This window comes from Myotis davidii, unplaced genomic scaffold (assembly GCF_000327345.1).
Source record: "Myotis davidii unplaced genomic scaffold, ASM32734v1 scaffold1149, whole genome shotgun sequence".
Classification (NCBI taxonomy): Eukaryota; Metazoa; Chordata; class Mammalia; order Chiroptera; family Vespertilionidae; genus Myotis; species Myotis davidii.
Window position 1 is genome coordinate 369226 of NW_006300370.1, and position 23639 is coordinate 392864.

Consider the following 23639-nt stretch of genomic DNA (forward strand, 5'->3'; position numbering starts at 1 on the left):
GAGCCCGTCGTAGAGGCAGGACCTCCTCGGCTCAGGTGTAGCCATTCATTCATTCAACCAGCAGTTACCCAGGCCGTTAAGTGCCTGAGGCTGCTTCGCACTGGGCATATGCAGGGCACAACCTAGGCTGGGAGCTAGGTTTGTAAACACATATTTGTCTGGGTGTGACAAATGCTCCTGGATAGAGGTGTACAATTTAGGAGATTTAAAAGTGTGCGCGCGTGTGTGTGTGTGTGTGTGTGTGTGTGGTGGGGAGCCAGGAAAGACTTGATAGAGAAAGAAGTGGGAAAATTGGATCCTGGTGGGAGTGGGAGTTTGCTTGGCAGGTGAAGAAAGGCCCAGCATTCTAGCTCGAGGATGCAGCACGTGCAAAGGTACCAGTGCTGAAGCAGCATTTAAGCCACAGCAATTTACTGGGGCCACCTGAGGGGCCAGGTGTGGTGCAGGCTGCCACAGAAGCAAAAAGGAAGAGCTGTGGTTGTGAATAGCGGGGATCTTCTGTTCTGGTGGGGAAGACCAATGCATAAATGGGTAATTATTACCGAATTATCTAAGTGTAACAATGGGGAATTCACAGGGTTTTATGAGAGCTGGGAGAAGGAAGAGAGAGAGTTCCTGGGGGCACTTTCTTTTTTTTAACCACTTTGAATCCCAATTATAATTTGGTTAAGTAAGGATTGTGATGATGTACCACAGGACCAAAAGGGGGTTAAAAATGGTGAGAGTAAGAAAACTGCAGCAAATGTAATGTCAGGGAGAGGCGCCCCTGGAGAGGCTGAGGGTGAAATGATTGGAGTAAATAACTGAGGACGTGGGTGTGGATGGGTTTTCAGAACATCGGTGGGATGGAGAGAATGGAGTTTAGGGAAGAACTCATGAGATAAAGGTCCATGGGCTTAGAAAGGGGCTTCTAGCTTGATGGTCTCCTTTCCTCTCTGAGGCAGATTATCAGGAATAAGGTAGGAAGCTTGAGAAGCGGGGGTTGAGAATGGGTGCCTGTAAGCATGACTTAGCAGTGGTTTGGGCCCAGCTATGTTTGGAAACTATATTGTTTAATTTTACCTTTGTACAGTGTTCAGGTGTAGAGGGAGGAATTTATGATTGGATGTTGTACACAAAGATATGCACTCAGTGGCAATATGTGACGTTTTAAAAATTCTATTCCCCAAAAGAAGACAGTATTAAGTGTGTATGTATATAGATATCTATATCTATCTGTATATACATATATTTATAATTATATACTCTGAATCACTAGACTCAGGACATATTCTGGATTTTAAAGTTATACTTATTACGAGTTTGGGTTTATCAAGAGTAACCTCTCAAAACAGATTAGTGGTTCGTACACAGATAGTTAAAGTTCCTTACTTTTTGTTTCACCTGTACTGTCTGGAAAGTAGTGTGTTTTAGCCTTTGCTTAAATGTTAGGATGATGAAAAACTTAAAAACAATTTTTGTTACTCTTGAAAATGGTTTTTAGTAGATGATATGTTGGTAATGTGTGTGGCTTGACTTAGGAATGCATGAGAAATCTCTCTTTCCCAGGGCCTGGGCTGGTTACTCTCATTATCCCCTTTCTAGTGCATAAATCTGCTTCGCATTGCTTGTTAGAGTCCGTTTCATGCTCCTTTCATCAGGAAGGGTTGAGAATTCTTGCCCTCATATTGCCTTGAATATCTTCGGGCATTTTATTGAACTTTTCTGAGCCCCAGTTTTAGTTTTGGTTAAATACAGGGATTGTACTTATCTGCTAAGGCTTTACGCTAGAAGGGTCTCCTGTAGGATTCAATGTTGGTGGGACTTTGACCTTGGAAAGAGCTGTTTCGCCCGTTGTTTATGACTGATCGTAATACTTGGCGATAAGGATGAAGGCAAGTCCTGTCTTAACTGGAGAATTCTAGAAAGCTTTCACTTCAGTGGGCCCTACTTCCTTCCAACTACAATTGTCCTGACCTTGGTGGAGATAGAGGACTATTGATTGTCCTGCCCCTTCTGGACAGATCAAATTCAGTCACAGTTACTTTTGCTAGGTGAGCATTCCAGTCCACTTGTCCTTTTATCACAGCCTCATGTATGAAGGGGCAGACAAGCCATCCCCCAAAACTCTGGACTTTCTTCACCTTCTTGAATATCCTACGGGGGTTTCTGGCCAGGCTTAGGTGTATAGTCAGTGATTCAGTATTTGAAAATCTCTCACCCAGGAAGGTGTGGGCCTCAAACCCAGCACATTTCACAGTCCAGAAGGGTTGCTTCCAGTGTGAGCATGTTGGCAGGAGAGGAGATTATGATTCCAACAGAGAGGGGAATAGGAATGAACCAAGCATATGGGAGATTTGCTGGGTAAACAGGCCAGTTTTCAGAGCCTTTGGGTTTACATTTTCAATGAGGCGAGTGTGCGTTCCAAAGCCAAAAACATCATGTTGGGATTTTATGGTTTTGGCAGTTGGGGTCCTATTGCTTCATCTCTTTAGCACCAAATCCCAATGCATTAAATCAAGCATGTTGCTTCTTTATTTTGAAGCTTGTGTTCTTATTTCTAGGCCCCAGTGGTCTTGCTTTTGTATCCTAATGGCTCACACACTTGTAAATAACCCCCACGTAATTATGTCATGGCTTATTCACAGTTAGATACCCGTTATACATTTTAGGGTGTTTTTTTCTTTACAACATGTATGTGCGTACCTCTAGCTGGCAAGTAGCTTGTAGCTGTAATGTTTAACTTCAATTAAATTTCCTGTCATTTATATCTCCGAAGTCAATGTTTTTCATAGAAGGTCATGTTTTATTTTGCTGGTTATTACCTTGGTACTGAAACCTTCATTTTGGTCGTGAAATTGGAGTTCACTGTCCTTATCTAGTGTGCTTTGGGACTCAATACAACTCATTTAAATTAATGTTTAGAGTAATTGAGCTGAAGGGATGTCTGTGTTTCTTGTTCAAGCCTCTCATTTTGTAGAAGGGAGGCTAATGTAGAGAGGTTAAAGGACATGGCCCAAGACTTGTTGTTTGAGGAAGATGGAGATGAGTCTCTGTTTTCCTGCATTTCGTCAAGTGCTCTGTTGCCTCCCACAAGTGTTGCTTGAGGTGGGTAACTGCGCTGCATATCGCCTGTGCGGATTATATTTGAACTGCCTTTCTTTCCCCTTTCATTTTATCAGTTTTAGTCCTTGGTCTATTATATTACAAGTTAGATATTCAACCTTGCTCTAACATTACAACCGAATCTTTTTTCCTAGAAGGGATAACAGGTCTGCTAGAGAGATTATTTACTTTATGGAATGGTCTATATTGTTTGCAACTTATAGTAAATTAAAGCACAGGTGCTTACTACCAGGTCGTAATGACTCAACTTCCCGGTGCTTTAGTCTCCTTGTCTGTAAAATGGGAGGATAATGATGGTTCTTCCTAATATTGGCTTTTTAAAATATTCATTTGACAGAGAGAGAAAAACATCGATTGGTTGCCTCCTGCATGTGCCCTGCCTGGGGATGGAACTCACAACCTCTGGTGCAAGGGGTGATGCTCCAACCAACTACGCCACACAGGCCAGGGCAATATTGCTTTTGAGAAGTGAGTTAATATGTAAGTTGTTTAGAATAGTGCCTGGCACATGTTACCATGGAAAGTGTCAGTTATCAACCTGGGAGAGTTTTCCATTTCACTCCATCTTCCCTCAGGACTTCTTGTCAGCCAGTTACACAATTTTCATTTAGTCTTATTTAGGATGCTCTACATTGTTGATCTTTTCTGAGAAACAGTGGGCTTTTTTTTTCTTTGGTATTTTTTGTTTTTCTTTCACAGTGGAACTGGATATTTATTTAATAAAAGACATATAGAACGCTAACTTTCATTGACGGTAGTTTTCTTCTTTTTAAGGATTTGGAATGCCCTGACAGATAATTACGGAAACGTAATGCCTGTGGACTGGAAGTCATCCCATACCAGGTCCCTGCACTTGCTCACTCTGAACCTCTCAGAAAAAGAGGTAAGTTGGGGGTTGAACCAGTAGTTTCTTAATAACTGAGTCTGATAATGGAACTAACAGGGAGCATTTCTGTTAACCAACATTCATGAGTGGCCTCTTATTTCCAAGCAACTGGACTGGCCCTCTGTGGCCATAAACCACCTATTAGCACATCCCTTCAGTGCTTCCCCAGCACACACTCCCTTTTTATGTTTAGCTAAATTTTCATCACCTGTGTATGAACATCAATAACCAGCCTGTTTTTTCCCCCCACCTTAAATAACATGATTTGCTGAGAACACTCAGTGAGAATCCTAGCCTTTGGTTTAATACAAAATCATGTGCTACTTAGTGATGGGGCTGCATCCTGAGAAATGTGTGGCTAGATTTCCGTGTCGTGTGAACGTCATAGAATGCCTGTACACAGCCCTGTCTGGTATAGCCTACTGCACACCTGGGCTCTGAGGCACGGCCTGTTACTCCTAGGCTGCTAGCCTGTGCAGTATGCTACGTTATGAAACAACACAGGATTAAATCCACCACAAGAGAAAGTGATCTAATTAAGAGACACCAGAAACATGAGATGTATGAGGTATAACATGGCACACTGATTTACAGCAAACATTTTTTTATGATTAGAATATACTCTAAAATAATGATAAAAAAGTATACTGCAGTAAATACATAAACCAGTATCGTAGTTGTGTATTATCATAATCGGGTAATAGTACAGATCATAATTATATGTGCTATATTTTTATACAGCTGGCAGCACAGTAGGTTTCTTTACACCAGCATCTCCACAAACACCTGAGTGATGCGTCACTAGGCAACAGGGATTTTTCAGTTGTATTATAATCTTAGGGGACCACTCTGGTCTATGCGGTCAGTTGTTGACCCAAACATTGTTAGGTGGCACATGACTGTATTGAGGTACTGGAATATCAGCAGAGTTAACTTTTTGATGAATGTAATGATTTGCTTGTTGCCTAAAGGCTATGTATTGGGATTATTGGGGAACTTTGAAAGACATTTCAGTTCTGGGCTTTTAAATGTGTTCTTGGCTAACTGTCTGAGGTTGCTGTGTTTGCTTGGTGTTATAAAGTGAAGATGCTTGAGGGAGAAAAATGAGCACAGGTGATAAGGCAGCAAGGGAGGACAGAAAAGGGAAGATAATTGCTTTAAGTGGAAAATCACAGGGTTGTTTAAGCTGAGGAGAAAGGTAGCTAAATTATGTCAGTTTCAGGGCTGGCTGTTTAAGTTCCTCATCAAAGAGCAGCGCAAACCCGTGCCGGATATTTTGGCATGCTCTTGTTTCATTACTGTATTTGTGCAGTTATTGGGAGCCGAATGCAGTAAGCCTGTCAGTGTGTTAAATAGTATTGTTAAGGTTTTGTGAAAATGGTTTTCTTAAACATGTGATTCAGAAAAGCTTGCTGTCCAGTATTTTCTAGTAAAATACAGAATTCTAGTAAAATACTTCCCAGTTTTCAAGTAGATGTAGAATTCTTACTGTTTGTGCTAATTATTGACCCCAGTAAGCTGTTTTGCAGACTGGCCTGACATACAAGTAATGAAAAGGAATGCAACCAGATATCTTATGCTCTGTCTTCTGTTTATTTAGAGCCGAGCTGTCATTTTGGACTTAGTTCCAAGTTTCCCTTCCTCTCCGAAGCTTCCTATTACTGATGTAGCCTTTGCTGATCTCATGGAATTATGATTTTAGACTCGAAAGGGACTTGAAAGAACACTTAATCCAACCTCTCACTTGGGGGGAATCCCCATCTACAGCATGTCTGACAGATGGTCAGTTAGCCATGGCCTGAATCATTGTACAGAGGAAAATGCACTCCTCTCTGTGGGAATCCGTTGCACATGTGGGGTGTGAAAACCCTACAGAACTTATTGGTCCCATGAGGCAGGGGGTCCTGCGGGGGTGAGGCCAACGGAGTCCTAACGAAGCATGCCCGACTCCGGAGACCAGGTTCAAAGACGCAGATCTGAGTTTATTAAGTGTAGCAGTATATATAACATTTTGGACCAATCAGAAGTTTACATCATCCTTAGGGCAACCAATGGTAGGAAAGATCAGGGTACTATGTAGGGGCTCTAGGGGGCTTGCTCAAGCGGGCGCTGCCACTTCCCGGTGTGCCGAGGAAGCTTGTATAGGTGGAGTGCGCTCACGCCATTGCATCTGCCACTGCACTGAGATAAATCTCCTGAGCTCTTCCCACAGTCCCATAGAAATTTATCCCCATTGTCTCCTAGGTGCTAGTCGCCACAGCACTCTGCTCATGTCTCTAATCACTATTGTGTTCCCTTATTACTCATACTAGAGGCCCGGTGCACAGATTTGTGCACCAGTGGGGTTCCTCGGCCTGACCTGCACCCTCTTGCAATCTGGGACCCCTCGGGGTGGGGGGGTGGTGTCATAGAGAGCTGGTTTGGGCCTGATCCTTACAAGCCAGGCTGAGGGACCCCACCGGTGCACAAATCCTTGCACTGGGCCTCTAGTATGCATATAAGATCTTTGGTTAATCTCTTCCAGCCCTCCCCACTTCTCCCTTCCTTCTGAGATTCATCAGTCTGTTCCATGTTTCCATGCCTGTGGTTTCTGCTACTGTGTTGAATGTCTGCCCCCTGGTGGTCAGTGCGCATCATAGCTACCGGCCAATCAGCTGGTCGCTTAGGCTTTTATATATATAGATGTCTCTGGGCTGTCATTAGATTGTGACCTCCTCGTAGTGTCTTTGTATTTGTCTCTTTCGTAACTACCACTGTGCCTGGCATGTTGTCAGCACTCAGACAAGTGTTTGTTTACCTCCTGGAAGCATTCTTTGGATTATTCCAATTGTAAATGAAGGTCCATAGGAAATTATTTTGACAAAGGGAGAAAAAATTTGCTGGATCTTTAGGCATTTAGTATAGTCCAAATTCTTCTGTGGGCACATTATTTCCCATTTGAGACAGCTTCCTTTTCATAGAGGGAAACAGCACCACCAGCTCTAACCCTGGCACTGAAGGAGGGATGTTTGGAATGTTTGGCAAAGAGAAGGCATGTTGATGCCGAACAGGAGAGTGAATAATGATACCCGTGACAGCCAAGGTTAGCTCTCATAGTCCAAAAGGGATTCCAGCCCTTAACATATGTCATCTCCGTGTGGAGTGGGCTTGGCTCCCTTTCTGGAATGATGATCTGGGATCATTATTTCTGTTGTCATGGAAATTTGTTCTATGGTTTACTGGTATCACTCACATGTTTTGGCAATAGTTGTAAGCCTGTTGTAAATACAGTGCCTTCCTGATCATGCTTCTACATAGAGTGCTTCTGAGTCGTTTGCCTCAGGAGCATCTCCTGTGCCATCTGTCCCCCACCGTGAACATTTGTGCAAGTACTTCAACTTTGTTTACGCACCTTTCTGTCTTTAAGAGTAGAAACAGTAAGATAATAACGTCTTCCTTAGGAGTGATTTTCAAATTAGAGCTTTTATTTGTCTATAAGGGGCAACTTATCTATAAGGGGAAAAATAAAACAAAACCATGGTCTTCAAGTTACAACATAGAAGAGTGATGGGGGTGGGTGGGTGGCTGTTACAATTTAAAGATCAGTGAAGGTAATTGTTATGTCTACTCCGTATCATCCATACATCATTGTGATCCACTGGAATTTTTCATCTCTGTGTCTCCAGTTTTGAAATCAAACATCCGCTCTCATCAAGAGCCTAATCTCTTGACCAAGTATGTCAAGCTCAAAGGCTAACATGGGCCAAATAAACTAGGCATGCAGCCCGTGGGCTGTGAGTTTGACATGCTTGCTCTTGACCTTCTTATTTAAAAGGATAACTATTATAGTTTAAAAAGTGTATTAGAACTATAGGACTTAACATGGAAAAGCACCCTCTGCCCTACTTACCCATCTTTGGTTCCCACTTACCAGAGGCAACCACTTTCAGGTACTTCACCTATTTCTTCTAACAGATAACATACTCAAATCATTTTGTTTGATTTTTCAATTTCCAGAGGATGAGGGTTTAGCTCTCTCATAGTCCTCCTTCTAACCCCAACACCATAGCCCTCATAAAAATTTACCTTTCCTCTATCTTCCTCTATCAATATAAATGGCGATTAATTTAACCCAATATTTTGATATAAAAATATTGGCTTAAATTAATCGCCATTTATATTGATTACTTAAATATTCACAGGTGACCCATTTTACTCTACATTATGATTAAATTTTCACTTGTAATTTTTTTTCTTAGGGTAATTTTAATTGCCTTTTTTGTGATTTATTTAGGTTATCATTAGTTCACTAATTCAGCCTCAACAAAGCCATAAAACTAATTTTAGTAATTGAAATACACTAATTCCTCTCTCCTCTCTCTTTTTCCTAATGCCTTTCTTGGTGCCCTCAGCAGTTAACAATTCTAATCTGAACTAGTTACTCTAGTTCGGCTTCGCAGCCATCATTCTGAGATCTTCACTATCATTATAAGAATTCCCTTCACCTCTTTCATGTATTAGATCCCATGTCTTCTTCCTTTTTGGTTTTCCTCTTGGTTTTAATGGAGCGTATTCTGCAGTAGCTTTCTGAGAAAGGGTACATGAGAAGTCAATTTTTTGAGAACTTGAATGTCTGGAAATTTCTTTATTCTAAATCCTCACCTAGTTGTTTAGCTGGGATTCTAGAGTGGACTTAATTGAAATGCAGAAATTATATTCATTGTTTTCTAGCTTCTGTTGTTTCTGTTGAGAATTGAAGTGACATTTGATACCTGGTCCTTTTAATGTGATGGTTTCTTCCTCCTGGGAGCTTTCAGGTTCTTTTTCTCACACCGTGTTCTAAAACTTCACAGTGACATGCAGAAGGCCATGGCCAGGCCTCCTAGGCTGACGGTGCATTGAGAGACAGAATGAGCAGGTGTGTCATCCCTGTGGTACAGCATGGAGCTGCAGTCTGTGGGCCTAGATAGAGCCTGGAGTGCTGACGCGGCTGCTCTCCCAGCCTCAGGTTCTGAAAGGCAGCACACCTGTGTTCCTTTGTGCGCCTCACTTGCAGGTTTCTTACCTTGTGGGCTTTGTTCACCATTAAACTTCTCATGATCCTGTATGAGGAACTAGGGAGGAAGTAGGGAGCCACAATATTCAATTGTATCCTCTATGTTATGTGTATTCTCTGCACTAGTAAATAAAATAACTTTCCCAGGTAAAATGCTATTTTAAAAATTATGTGCCAGCTGATAGAAACACATGGTTGCTTCTTACATGGTTCATTGCTGCCCATTTATTCTCTGGGAACTCAGTGTCTGTTACTCCTTGAATGGAGTTCTAATGTTGGTTCTTTCCTCATCTGAGTAGTCATGTCATGTTACCTAGGTGACAGATAGATGGTCACGTGTGCATTTTAATCTGCTGAGTTTTCCAGGCAAGGTCTTCACAGTGACTACCAGTACTAAACCCCAAGTCATTAGAAAAGGGCTGTTTCTATTGGTATGGACAGGGTTAAGGGACACCAACTAGGCCTGGTGTGATGCCCCAGGCTGCCAATAGCAAGCAGACCGGCACCATTTGGCATGAAGATTCAAGAGGGGAAGGAGTTACCAGACACTGGGGAGAGTAGCTGCTTGACAGGAGCTGCGGCCATTGGTCTGGCAGCGACGGAGACAGCAGTATAAATGCCCAGCCCTCGTCTTCCCACCTTCAGTCTCCTGCTAGTGTCCACCAGTGGTCTTTAACCCCCTGGACACTTGAGGTCACGGGCATCCTCTGATGTAGTCCATAAAGGTCGGCCTCCTGGGGCACAGAGCAGTGTGGAAAGTGGAGGTGGGACAGTCTCCAACACAGTTAGGTTTAAACATGTTCTGGAACCGAAAGATCAGCTGAAAGGGCTAAGTGCGACCCTCATGGACAGTTCCTGTCTGCCAAGGGGTTGATCACTTCGGCTTCACTCTGGATGCTAGAAGTTAGTTTGCAAGGAACTATGTTTTCTGTGGAATGTTAATGTATACCAGTCTTACTGTTAGGTTGTTAACTAAATCACATTTGCTGTCTACCCCGCATTTGCTGTCATTCCCTACAGCTTCTAACTAATGCCCTATCCCTCTCTTTTTGTACTCATCAGTCAGCTTTGATAGCTCCCTCTCCCTTGGGAAAAACAGCTAAGTGTGTCTCTGTGTTGGGCACTATGGGATGCTTGCAGCCCTTAGCACTTTCATAGTTACTTATTCTGTATTGCTCTCGTTTGTGTGGGAGGGGAATATGTAAAGCACTTCACTCACTGCCTGGCACAGGCCAACTGTGATAATTTCTCCCTTCGGAGGAGACGTTCTCAGCTGATGCTTCCTCTGCCATCGTCTTTATCCAGACCCTTTGACTTGGTTGTGATCCGAAGGTCCGGCCTTTAATCGTGGGTTCTTTTGCTTTTAGGTAAGTGACAGCTTGCTCTTCGACACGTCAGACGAGGAGGAGTTGAGAGAACAGCTGGATATGCACTCGATCATCGTCTCCTGTGTTAACGACGAGCCCCTCTTCACTGCAGATCAGGTACAGAGGAGAGATTCATGCAAAGGGAAAGGGAACCTTGAGCTGAAACACAACTTGTTACTATGGCAACAAGTGGTGGGTTATTGGAATTTACTTGTTTTCCTCTATTTTCTGCTTATGTAGCTTAATAGTTGGCTCCTCCCCCGAGAGGAGAAGAAAGTCTCTGAACTCTGAAGCAGGTGGGATTATGGGGGTTGGAAGATTTTCCAATATAGGCAATTTTCCAAGCTAAGCATTGTTAAAACAGGACAGTGAGTTACTATGGGAGGGTTATTGCTTATACCGAAATCACAAAGAATATTGTGATTTTCTTTTTTCTTTAGATCTAGCCAGACATGGGTAATCTATAATATATCTGTTAGGCATCATCTCGTTTCTCCCAAACCTATGCAGAATCACTAGCACGTACTGGATGTACATGTTGTGTGCTCTGGAAAGAAGTGGGCATTATTCCTATGGAATGTGCTATAATGTCAGCCCTGAATTCATTTCGAACCAGTCGAATCAGCGCTCTCATTTTCTGAATACTCTTCCCACCTCTTTTGTATTGTCAAAATGCGACGCAAAACTTCTTCCTGAAATAAACATTCCGTGGCCACTTGGACTGTAACTTCTACCCCACTGTATTTTTAGGCTGGGAAAGCAGGGTCAGTCAAGAGATACATTATGGTCAGGTTGGGAGTTCGTTAAAAATGTGTCATTTTGGTGCTCCTTAGTCATATTTGTGGTTGGATTGTTCTAGGCCTGGGGAGAGCGAGGTCCTTAAAAAGCAAGGAATAGGTTAGAGGGCTGAGTGGGGTTGAGCGAGATATTCCAGGGAAACGTGACCCCGAGAATCATCGACTCCGCAGCCATCTGCTTGCATGGCACAGGCTTTCCCTGCTTTTAAGATTTAGAGAAGCAGCTTGCACAGCCTAGCTCAGTGCCTCAGCACTGTTTTCAGTCCTTTTTTTTGGAAAATATTCTTGCTAACTGACATACTCCCCACCTCCTTCCGGCTTACTTTTGTTTTTCCTTAATTATAAGTGTTACATGTTGATTCACATTGTGCTTTTTCTAATAATGTGTCAGGGCATATGCCAGGGTTTTTGGATCAATTCCCCAGTGCGGGGGGGAGTATGGGAGGCAGCCCACTGATGATTCTCTCTCATCCTTGAAGTTTTTGTGTGTGTTTTTTTAAATATATTTTTATTGATTTTAGAGAGAAAGGGGAGAGAGAGAGAGAGAGAAAGAGAGAGAGAGAGAGAGGGAGAAATAACAATGATGAGAATCATTGGTCAGCTGCCTCCTGCATGTAACCCAGGCAATGTGCCCTGACCAGGAATCAAACTGAGCCATGCCTACCCGGCAAGGCAGATATATTTCTGAAATTTTTCTGCTTTTGTGCAGCTTTCTTTTTTCTCTTTAATCTTTTGCATTTTTAGTAACGTTTGAATATCCCTTCACCTTCCATTGAATTAATAGATGAAAATATTTTCCTGATGTTAAAGGAGAATTTTGCTGCTACAGAGGTAATTTCTGGCTTTATATGTAACTTTTTTATACGGTTGTATTTTCTAAATCTTATGTCAACTTGATGAAGTGGCTTTAGATTGAGCACTTGCTTGTGGTAGGTGATGAACTTTCTGTCCTTTACTTTTGTTTGACTGTGACTGTGGTCTGTAGCTGGGACTCCTGAAGTCAGTTGTGCATGTATGTGTTTGTAGCGCCATTTCCCAGACATTGAAAGATCTGGCAGGGCCTCCTGAATCATGCTGGGCACAGTACATCAGATCCTATTTGTATGTGTTTAGTATGTTGTACTTTTGTGGAGAAACTGTGTTCCTCCTTACAATGAACATGTGATTATTGAGAGCGCCCACGCCTGCACACTGGATTAATGGAGAATGCAGTGCACTTCCACTCTGGGGCCTCGCGCGAGCGCCGTGCTTCAGGGGGATCGTTGCCCAGGTATATGTGGTTAACAGTGGCGTGTATGTTTTGGAAGGTTATTGAAGAAATTGAAGAAATGATGCAGGAGTCACCTGACCCGGAAGACGATGAAGCGCTCACACAGTCAGATCGGCTTTCCATGCTCTCCCAGGAGATCCAGACCCTGAAGAGCTCTAGCACGAGCAGCTATGAAGAGAGTAAGAAACGCTCCTTCAGCCAGCGCTCTGTGCGTTTCTGTACATTTCACACACGGCGTGGCTGTTCCCGGCAGCCTTTGATCCTCCAGGTGGATCGCATGGCCTTCTCCGCTTTCTGCTAATGCTCGGGCATATTTTGGTCAGGGCCTATGTCATACTCACCGTTGAATCCTGTGTTATTCAGCTTGGGCTGCTGAAACAAAGTACCACAGGCTGGGTGGCTGGGATGACAGACATTGATGTCCTCAGTTCTGGATGCTGGAAGTCCGAGATCAGGGTGTCAGCAGGGTGGGTTTCTCCTGGGCTTGCAGATGGCTGTCTCTCTCTGTCCTCTCACGGGCTTTCTCTGTGAGCATCTCTTGGTCTTCTTTTTTTTTTTTTAAATATATTTTATTGATTTTTTACAGAGAGGAAGGGAGAGAGATAGAGAGTTAGAAACATCGATGAGAGAGAAACATTGATCAGCTGCCTCCTGCACATCCCCTACTGGGAATGTGCCCGCAACCAAGATACATGCCCTTGACCGGAATCGAACCTGGGACCCTTCAGTCCGCAGGCCGACGCTCCATCCACTGAGCCAAACCGGTTTTGGCCTCTTGGTCTTCTTTTATAAGGGCAACAGTCACGTTGGATTAGGGCCCACCCTCATGACCTCATTTTCAGTTAATTCTCTCTGAGGACCCTCCTTCAAAGCAGTCACAACCTGAGAGGTACTGGACGTTAGGACTTCCAAGACGTCCTATCTCTCACATGAGGGGATGGGCTGAGGAAAACTCAAATCGGGTTCCAGCGAATATTCTTCCTTTCGTCTTGACAGTACTCACTCACATTCACACACTGGGCCCATGTGATTAAATATGCATTCAGTTTAACTCTTTCAAATGGACGTCTCCCTTCAAAAGTGCGCCAGAACCCTGCGAGCTTGCTTGCGATTTCTTGTCAGCAGGTAGTTTCTGTACTCCCTCGGCTTTTCCCTGTGTTCGTTCTTTCCTTTGCACAATTGTTTCAGTCTTGACTGAAGTATTATTCATGGGATGATTGATTTAGACATAAAAGTTTCTTCTCAGCCCTCTGAGAAGTAACTTTGCCCACCCACTTCTACTTTACACCTGCCCACCAGAAGTTTTAGGATTCTGAGATCACGAACAAGTTAATTGTTTAACATGGGTGGGGAACCTTTTTTCTGCCAAGGGCAATTTGGATATTTATAACATTGTTCTGGGGTCATACAAATCATCAACTTAAAAATCAGCCTGCTGCGTTTGGTCAGACATTTAATTAGCTCACCCCTAATGCCTTGGCAGGGCCAGACCAGATGATGTTGTGGACCTTATACGGCCCACGGGCTAGAGGTTCCCACCCCTGGCCTAGAATATGGTATCGCTCTTTGGCACGGAGCACCTGTTGTGCTCACTTGAAACGTTTTTGCCTTAGCATCTGCTGTGCTTTCCTTTTGGTCCTAGGAGTAAAAAGGCTCTCAGTATCTGAGTTAAATGAACTCCTGGAAGAAATTGAGACTGCCATTAAGGAATACTCCGAAGAGCTGGTGCAGCAGTTGGCCCTGCGAGATGAACTAGAGTTTGAAAAGGAAGTGAAAAACAGCTTTATTTCTGTTCTCATTGAAGTGCAAAACAAACAGAAGGAGCACAAAGAAACAGCCAAGAAAAAAAAGAAACTCAAGAATGGCAGCTCTCAGAACGGGAAGAACGAGAGAAGTCATATGCCCGGCACAGTAAGTGATGCTTTGCAGGAGGCATGGCGCAGTGGAAACCGTTTCCGTGGCAGTCCCAGCCCTCCAGCCAGCTCAGGGGGTGGGGGTCCATGTGCAGGAGTGGGGGGCTTCTCCCCAGGACGCTAATGGGATTCTGCTCAAGACCAGCACTTGTGTGCAGCTCCTTCAGAGGTGTTTTCATGGTGAAGGCATAATGCTGCTCAGGATCATCCAGCCCTGAAATGTTTGGGAGAGAAGTAGAAGGAAGAGGCAGAACAGAAAAGGAGGCTGGGGTTTTGTTTGTCTTAAAGAAACAGCGTCAGAAGTGGCCATTTTAATACATCAGAATGTTGGTGCTTATGTATGTTTGGCTGGTGCACTAATGAAGGGTGTTTTTTTCTTTCTTTTTAAAAAAATACATTTTATATATTTTTTACAGGGTATTTTTTTCTTATTTTTGCTTATCTCTTACGGGTTGTAGAATAAAAAATGAAAAGGGGGTGCATTGAGAGGTAGCTGAGCTGTGCTGAGCCTAAAAGCACAGATTGACTTGTAAACAGCTTCCTCCTGATTTGTCCACGAAGCTGGAAAATGCAGGTGTCAGGCAGTTATGTGACATCAGCCCACTGGCTGAGTACTTGATAGACTACCGTGTTCGGCAAACTGAGGCTCGCGAGCCACATGCGGCTCTTTGGCCCCTTGAGTGTGGCTCTTCCTAAGCCTTAAGAGTACCCTAATTAAGTTAATAACAATGTACCTACCTATATAGTTTGTTTAAAAAATTTGGCTCGCAAAAGAAATTTCAATGGTTGTACTGTTGATATTTGGCTCTGTTGACTAATGAGTTTGCCGACCACTGGACTAGAATATTACTGACCGGTGAAAACAAGTTTGGAATATTTGATTCTTTGTATATTTTTTTGTTTTCTGATTTTTCATTTTAAATGGTCCTATTAATTTCACTTGATTAAAATTTATCATAGATATCAACTGTCAATTACGGGATGTATTTCCTTATTGATTTTATGGTCTTTCATTTTGCTTTGATCAGTTGAGACCTTGTATATTGCCCCTTCATTTTGTTTGTATGAAGGAATGCTAGTTTTATTTTTAAAGTCTAATGATTAGACAAAGGGGTCCATTTTTCTAAAGGGCACATACCTTTTATGGTATTGATAACATGGCAATGCAAATCACCACAAACCAGCTATAATGATTTGTAATAATAGAAATTCTGCCTTGATTTGTTATTTCTAAAGAAAAATTGTCAGAGCAATAGATCTCCTTGACCACATGCTGCTGGAATCCAGGAAAGAGAATGCAGTCTGGGTTGCCGGGCCACCAGGGAGCAGTTAATACAAACAAATAGGATCTTACCATTTATAGCCTACTCATTATACTATGTTTGGCCTGTGAGTAGATGGGTGTTTTCTTACTGTAATGTAATGTCTATTTGTACACATAAAGGATAGAGCTTATAAACTGACATTGAAAGTGTTCTCAGATAAGTGGTACAAAATATTTTCAAGAAATGGCAGTATTGACTACATAGGTGTTTGATCACTTCCAGTGACTACTCTTGGAAAAAAGACACTAAAAAAACCCTAAAACATTTGTTTAAATATACAATCCTGGAAAGCTTGCTTTAGAATATCAGGGACAATATGTTATATCTCTTATTTTAAAAAATTTCACCCTTTAAATCACCCAATTATACAAGTGTGATCAAATAAAATACTTAGTTTAAAGGTTATATAGCGTGGTTGGTAATTTCTGCCTATCTGCTTTTAGGGATTACATGCAAATCCTCTACTTATTGGTGTTAACACTTGGCTTCAGAAAATGAATTTATCCTTAAAGGGGTTTAAAGGCTTCTTCATGTAACTCCCCTATAAAAAGGGTTAGAGTGGATTCACTGTGTAATTTTCCTTGGCATTTATATTGAGAAATGGCAAGGCAGCAGTTAGGTCTTACTTGAACCTTTATTAGTCTTGAAATAGATTCATAGTAACAGTAATTTTTTTTTATAGTATTTGAACTTATGAAGTTGCCTCTTGAATCCTGATCTATTTGTTCAAAACCTTTAATCAGGCTCGGAGTGGCATTGCTAAGCTTGTAGTACTAGTTCCCTCTAGCTTCTCAAGCCTAAAATGCCAGAGAAAGACCTCCCCATCTGTGACACACGGAGCCTGAAACCTGGGATTCTGAAAGTGGAGGTAAGGGGCCCAAAGAACCCAAAAGTGAAAGGGTCAGTTGGAGAAAGAGAGCCCCAAGATTCTGCCTTCCCAGACGTGTTATGTAAATGCAGTTTTGGCAAGGCTGGATTGCTGTGCCTTTGCTATCCTCAGTGATACTAAATCTAAAAATTAGTAACTTGCCCAGCCGGTGTGGCTCAGTGGTTGAGCATCAGCCGATCAACCAGGAAGTCATGGTTCAATCCCAGATCAGGGCACATGCCCAGGTTGCGGGCTCCATCCCCAATGTGGGGCAGGCAGGAGACAGCCAATCAGTGATGCTCTCTCATCGATGTCTCTCTCTTCCTCTCCCTTCCTCTCTGAAATCAATAATGGTGACGTTTTACAGCTATCGTGCATCATCTGGTCTCTAATGAATTAGTCACATTTTTCTTTCTACCTTAGACATTATTTTGTTTTATGAGCAGGACTTGGACTTTTTCCTTAAGCATGGAATAATTTCCTTTCATTTTTCCTTATGTATGTTTCAGTGAAACAGAACATCAGTTTGTAGTTGGTATAACACTTTGCCCAGAATTGCTAGCTTGTTCTCTTTGCTCTAAAGATACCGTAATGAAATATCTGGGTGGGAATAGAGCAGAGGTAAACTTTGTAGCCGCTAATCTTGGAGACTTGTTTTGTTTCAAACATATTCTGCAGTGAAAAAACTGGGGGCTTAGGATTGCTATTTAGAGCATTAGAAAATTTCTTTGGGGACATGAAAATACCATTAGATATGGATGAAAACATTGAGTGTTTTATACAATGAAATGTTATCTTGATTTGTGTTTTTTAAATTTTAATTTTAAAAATAAATGTTGGGTAAGCTAAAACAATATTCATTCACCAGCCGATAAGGTGTCTTCCTCATGCCAGGCGTGCTGTAGACACGGTGCCGGATGAAATGGACGAAACCCATGGCCTCCTGGAGCTTACTTCTAATGAGGGAGACAGGCAATAAGCAAGAAAAAGAATGAGCAGACAGTGTAATTTTAGGTATAACAAAGGTTACCAAGGAAACAAAAGACGGGGTGAGGTGGTCCACAGCGACAGTGTTGAGGAGCTGTTTTCAACAGGGTAGTCACTGTCACTGCTGCTGATGGGCAGGGCAGGCTGTCCTGTCCCTTAGCCACTGGCCCTCGGGAGGGGTGGTCGGAGGAGTAGATCTTCTCTTTGAAAAGTGACACCCAAGAGAGCAGAAAACTTTATATCTCCCTGTCTTGTTGTTCAGCGTCTGGAAGAGCAGAGGGTGGGGGTAGGGACTAGAACAGGGGTGGGCAAACTTTTTGACTCGAGGGCCACAATGGGTTCTTAAACTGGACCGGAGGGCCGGAACAAAAGCATTGATGGAGTGTTTGTGTGAACTAATATAAATTCAAAGTAAACATCATTACATAAAAGGGTACGGTCTTTTTTTTCAATAGTTTTATTCATTTCAAACGGGCCGTAGTTTGCCCACGGCTGTACTAGAATGATGCTGTTAATCAGTGTGCATTTCTTCGAGCTGACTGTGCTGCCTGAGGCATTGGCGCTTCTGTGTATCCACTGTCTTTCTGCAGAGTGGCCTCCTTTCTTCTTTCTGTACACTTGGGGGATTTTTTTAAAGCTCATCCTTCAAAATCATGGTCAAGCATTGTCTTCCTCTCTTAGAACCTTCCTCAAGACTCCTCTCCTCCAATGTGGGATTGACTCCTCTCTCCTTTTTGGGTTAGTATTACTCCTCTTAGTGAGTTCTGTTAGCGCGTCATGCCATAGTGCAATTTTTTTGTTTTGTTTGTTTTCATGTCGGTTTGTGGTATGGTTTTCTAAGGCTAGGAAATGTGACTTTGTTTTCTTGGTATCCTTACGTCCAACATTAGGAACCTAATACATTTCTGCTGAATGGATGCCTGAATGAAAGATCAACTTGCGAATGTGTACTTTCACCTTGGGTGTTTTTGCTAGGTGCCAACCCCTGGAGGCTGAACAGAATATTAAGAGCTGTTGGTGAAGAGCCCTGTTTGACTCCTGCTTCTGCCACAGGGAACATACCCCTTTGAGCTCCAGAGGGATTAAATGAAATCATGTATGTGCAAGTCTAGCATTATCCTGAGTAAATGCTAGTTATTATATGTCCAACTGCCCACTAGACATTTCTACCTGAATATCTTGTAGGAACCTGAAATTTATCATATCAAACCAAGTTACCATTTTCCTAAAGTTGAAAGAAGGTAGCGGAGAAGTGGCAAAGGGGCTGATCCGTACCTGCCCCCTCCTTTTCTAAGTAGTTGTGCTTGAAAGGATGAAGTTTGCCTTGTACACATACTCGAATGTAAATGTAATCTGTTGATAGTTGCTATTACTCTGCATTTTACTTTATTGCAGAGAGCATTCCTAACAGTCAGTGTAGGGCTATACAGTGGAAGGCCATTGTCAGGCAGAGAGAACCCTGGCTGTGTCATGTTTATGTTTTAATAATTTATACCTATGAATTATGAAGTAGAACAAATTTATTTTATGAAAGATAGCATTGCTTAGAGAAATACATATCCAGTTTTTAATATTTTACCATTATCTAGTGTTTGTATTTTGCAATAGGTTTTTGGTGTATCATGACCCAATAGTTACTATAATAATATCAGGAGGTGAATCCTGATTCCTTTATGTCCTGGAGAGGTTTGTTAATATAATACAAGTTTGAGTAAAAACCATAGTATGCCAAGAAATTGTATTATTATTATATACTTAGTTTAGAGTATCCATAAGTATCAGGAAAGAATTTATAAATTTTTAGGATTAGTTATTTTACTCTAGTTTTAGTGTCTCTGAAATGTTTGGCAGTACATAATTTAATTAGCATATTAATTTATATAAAAATTTAAAAAGATCTTTAGATACAAATATATTACATTATTTGATACTATTTCACTTAATTCCTAACTTTGAAAATCTTCACATCTTTCTGCTCTGAGACTGAACTTATAAAGTAGTAGTTTAAAGTCAAGACATTTTCAAGTACTTATCTATTTGGTATAATTTATATTTTCCGAGATCTGATTTTTTGAGAAAATTATCTTTTGTAGAATTTGCATTTATAATTGCTTTATAGTTCACATTAAAATTATTTGATTTGAAGAAGTGTCAAAATAAGCAAAATCAATTTTTACATCTTAAGTAATATCTTAATAATTATTTGAATAATTGTACTTAGTAATTTTTAAAAAATAATTCTTTACTGTTGAAAGTATTACATATGCTCCCCCCCCTCCCCAGGCCTCTTTCACTTTCCTATTGTCTGTGTCCATGGGTTATGTATATATGCATACCAGGTCTTTGGTTAATTACCTCTCACCCCCCACCCCTCCATTACTTGCTAATTTTTTTACATTTAACTATTGCTTTCAATTCTGTTTTCTTATGTTTTTTTATTTTAAGAATTTTAATTTATTAAAAATGAAAACTGCTTTATTTTTTAAATATATTTTTATTGATTTCAGAGAGGAAGGGAGAGGGAGAGAGATAGAAACACCAATGATGAAAGCGAATCATTGGTTGGCTGCCTCCTGCATGCCCCACACTGGGGGTTGAGCCTGCAACCTGGGCATGTGCCCTGACCAGGAATCGAACCATGACCTCCTGGTTCATAGGATGATGTTCAACCACTGGGCAGCACCAGCTGGGCAAAAGCTACTATTTTATAAGTTGATTTTGAAAATTGTCAAACTACTGATAATGATGTGATTTATAAATAATAATAATTATATTTTAATTTCACTATTTTAGAAGTCATGAGTATAAAGAATATTAATGGAGTAAGAGTACAGTTTGGATGAAAAGCATTTCTCAATTGCTTTTCCTAACCTTTTTTTCTGACATTGAGCTTTGATATTGAAAGTTTTAAAAGATTTTCTGGCCAGTTAGAGATCTGTACCAGTTGGTATCAGGTGAGGCTAAAAATTTGGTAGTAGAAATAGTCTGAATTTCCTGGCTTCCTGATTAGTTTTGCTTCTTTGTCTTGGATCCTGCTTTCTGTGAAATTAGTTGACCTGTGCTGGGCAGAGAGTGGGTCGATATGTTTAGGACTTGATAAAAGAATTAACAAACTTCGACACTGTATCTGACTCTAGTTGCCTTTCAGATTACATAGTGTGTTCTCTGTTCTGGAGAGAGGTAGAAAGATATGGTTATTTCTCCATGGGAATTTTGTCCCAAATGTTATTCTAGCCTTTTTAAAGGAATAACCCAGACATTTTTTTGAGTATTTATATTTGCTGAACACTTGCTAAAATGCTTCCCCTGCATGATCTCATTGAATCCTCACAACAACCCTATGAAGTAGACATTATTATTATTATTATTATTTCTGCTCTTTCAGAAATGAGTAAGTGTAGATCCCAAAACCAGTATACATGGGAGCGAGGCTGTGCAGAGCTATGCAGGGCTCGGTGCAAGGATGACCGCCCCTTTCAGTTCTGAGTTCCGCGGGCCTGTTGTGGATGGGCTTGTGGATCTTGGCTCATTATAGATTTAAAAATAATCATCTGTATCTTGTTTACACTTTGTTGCTCCTGGTTTTGTCTGAGATCAGTTTCTGAAGAATGGCTGATTTTGAGGCTGTTCATACCGACGCACCCAGGGGAGGAAACGGTCGCGGGACACTTGTGAGCGTTCTCAGCACCGTTGTGCGATCGAAGCCCCTTGTGTTGTGCGCCCCTACCCCGTCCGGCCACTTTGGCGCTTTGTCAGTGCCGAGGCGAACAGTGAGTGAATACCGTGGTGCTTAATCATTTTCCTGCTCTCCGTGGGCTCCTGTCACCAGTTCCATCCGAGAGGGCGTGTTGCAGAGCTGTTGGCCGCTTCGCAGAGGTCGGGCGGGGAGAGGGTGCATGGTCTTCCCTCTGGCCCAGTTAGGAACCAGGAGCACCTCCTGTCACTGCATCGGCTCCCAAGGCTGTAAATGTAGTCTTTCTGAGTGAGGTGAAGGTTACTGAAAAGTAAACGTGATCTGCCTCTGAGGTTTTATCTTTTTAAGATTCATTTTGCCTTCCCAAAGGTCTTGTGTTTTGTTTTTTTTTAATTTACTGGGAGGTCATAAGGCAGACTCTGTTGTGTGCTCTTCTTCAAGGCTCTTTCCCCGTTTCTTCCTCGTCTCACTGCCTAGGCTTTCCTACCCTTGATCCGTCTGATTCACTGATGATCTGCTTGCTACTCCCTTCATTATCCCAGGGGCTTTATGTTTCTCAGTCACGCTGTGTCTTACAGACCGCGCCAACACGCTTATTTCGTCCTACTTTGCTAACCTCACACCGACTCCCCGGGCCAGGCTGCTCAGCGCCTTTTTCAGAAGGCCGTTGTTCACGCCTTTGACAAATTACTTTGTATCTTGTCCTGTCATCTTCCTCCTGTTCACCCTCAGATTATTTTTGCCTTTTAGCTGTTTTAAAAAATGTTGTCTTCTGCACGACGGCAAGAGGCCTCATGATATGGTGATCACAGGCTCGAAGACTCTTGGGCTCTGGCCTTAGGAGTGTTACAACGTTGGCTTAGGGACCTCGACAGGTGCCTGCTAGGACCCAGGTCCTGTGCCAGACACTGCGATGGAGAGGGAGATTGGTCTTGCCCCTTCCTCAGAATGTACTCGCTTCCTCAGCACAACATGGAGCCTTTGGAGCAGCTGTCTGTGAATAGCGCCTGGCCTTGCCATTCTGTCATCTCAGAGCACTCACATGTGACCTTTCAGTCCTCTGGCATGTGTGTGTGTGTGTGCGTGCGCGCGTTTGCTTTCGATTTGTCTTCTTAAAAAAATAATCTGTCTTGGTTGAATTCATAGATTCATAGACTTTGCAGATAAGATCCTTAATGACACTTTATGCGTCTGTTTTACAGGTGAGGAAACGGGCCTGGGCAGGAGGGACTGCCGTCATGTCCGTTAGTGGCAAAGCTGGGAGAGCCCAGATCTCTGATGTCTAGTTTGACATTTTTCTATCCAACTTGACTGTTGAAATATTTTCTGATTCCAAATAGTTTTGACTACGGTGTGATCCTGGTTTCATATAAAAATCTGGAAGTGTAGTGATTGGTAGTAATTGGTGAAGAATTTTGCAGTTTAAGCCAATGACTGTCGATCAAATGCCTCCTCTGTGCTGAGGATGGGCCTGTGCTTTGTGGGCGTGCAAAAGGAGAAGCCATTATTGCTGTCCTTAAAGATTTTGAGAATTGTTGAATTTAACAAAAAATTATCTATCTGCATCTAACTAAAATTATTCTTTTTTCCTCTGCTGTTATTCTTTACGACTTGTACCTCATCTCACTTTGACAAAAATATTGTAATTATCTTTTTTTAAACTATTACCACACAGACATATACTGATCTTTAGTTACGTGCCAGGCATGGGTGTAAAGGATGATGAGTGAATCCCAGCCTCCAGGGCGAGCTGCCTGTGGGCTGGGGATCTGGAGGGCACGCCCTTTACTGCACTGTGTGCAGTGTCCTCGCCCAGGCCAGTCTGCCCACCAGGCGTTAGGCAGTGTCTGGAAACATTTGTCATTGTCACACTGGGTTGTTTTAGTGCTTTTTGTGCCTGGCGTACGTTGCTGTTGCCCCCCGTTTGGTTTAGGGGTCTGGGGAGGCTGAGCTGAATCTGCACCCTGAGAACAGGAAGAAGAATAAGGAGGGACAGGCATTCTGAGCATTGGGAGTGGTACGGGCAACCACCTGGAGGTGACGTCTGGGCAGCTGCAGGTTAGGGACACCTAGGCAGCTGCAGGTTAGGGACACCTAGGCAGCTGCAGGTTAGGGACACCTAGGCAGCTGCAGGTTAGGGACACCTGGGGAGCTGCAGGTTAGGGACACCTGGGGAGCTGCAGGTTGTCCGTTATGACTCGAAGTTGAGGGAGAAAGATAGAAGGAGAGGAAGTAAGTCAAGAAGAGGGTGTGCAAGTAGCCAAATAGAAGCCAGAGAATGGATGGCTCTGTAAGCCACGCTGCAGCATTTGGTCTTTATGTAGAGGCTATGGGAAACCAAAAAGAGGTTGAAGTGGGTTGTTAAGCACGGTCGTATTTGCCTTTTGGAAGG

The 23639-nt window shown here is 42.4% G+C and overlaps 1 protein-coding gene across 1 annotated transcript in view; it reads left to right on the forward strand.

Annotated features, from left to right (window-relative positions):
* Nucleotides 1-357: 357 nt before the first annotated feature.
* The window catches only part of FEZ2 (fasciculation and elongation protein zeta 2), a 36374-nt gene continuing 13092 nt past the window's right edge, over nucleotides 358-23639 (forward strand). Inside the window, exons 1-5 of the mRNA XM_006776928.2 lie at nucleotides 358-374; nucleotides 3880-3988; nucleotides 10394-10510; nucleotides 12498-12639; nucleotides 14103-14371. Of these exons, the coding sequence (XP_006776991.2) occupies nucleotides 358-374; nucleotides 3880-3988; nucleotides 10394-10510; nucleotides 12498-12639; nucleotides 14103-14371 (654 nt within the window). The remainder of the gene's footprint in view (nucleotides 375-3879; nucleotides 3989-10393; nucleotides 10511-12497; nucleotides 12640-14102; nucleotides 14372-23639) is intronic.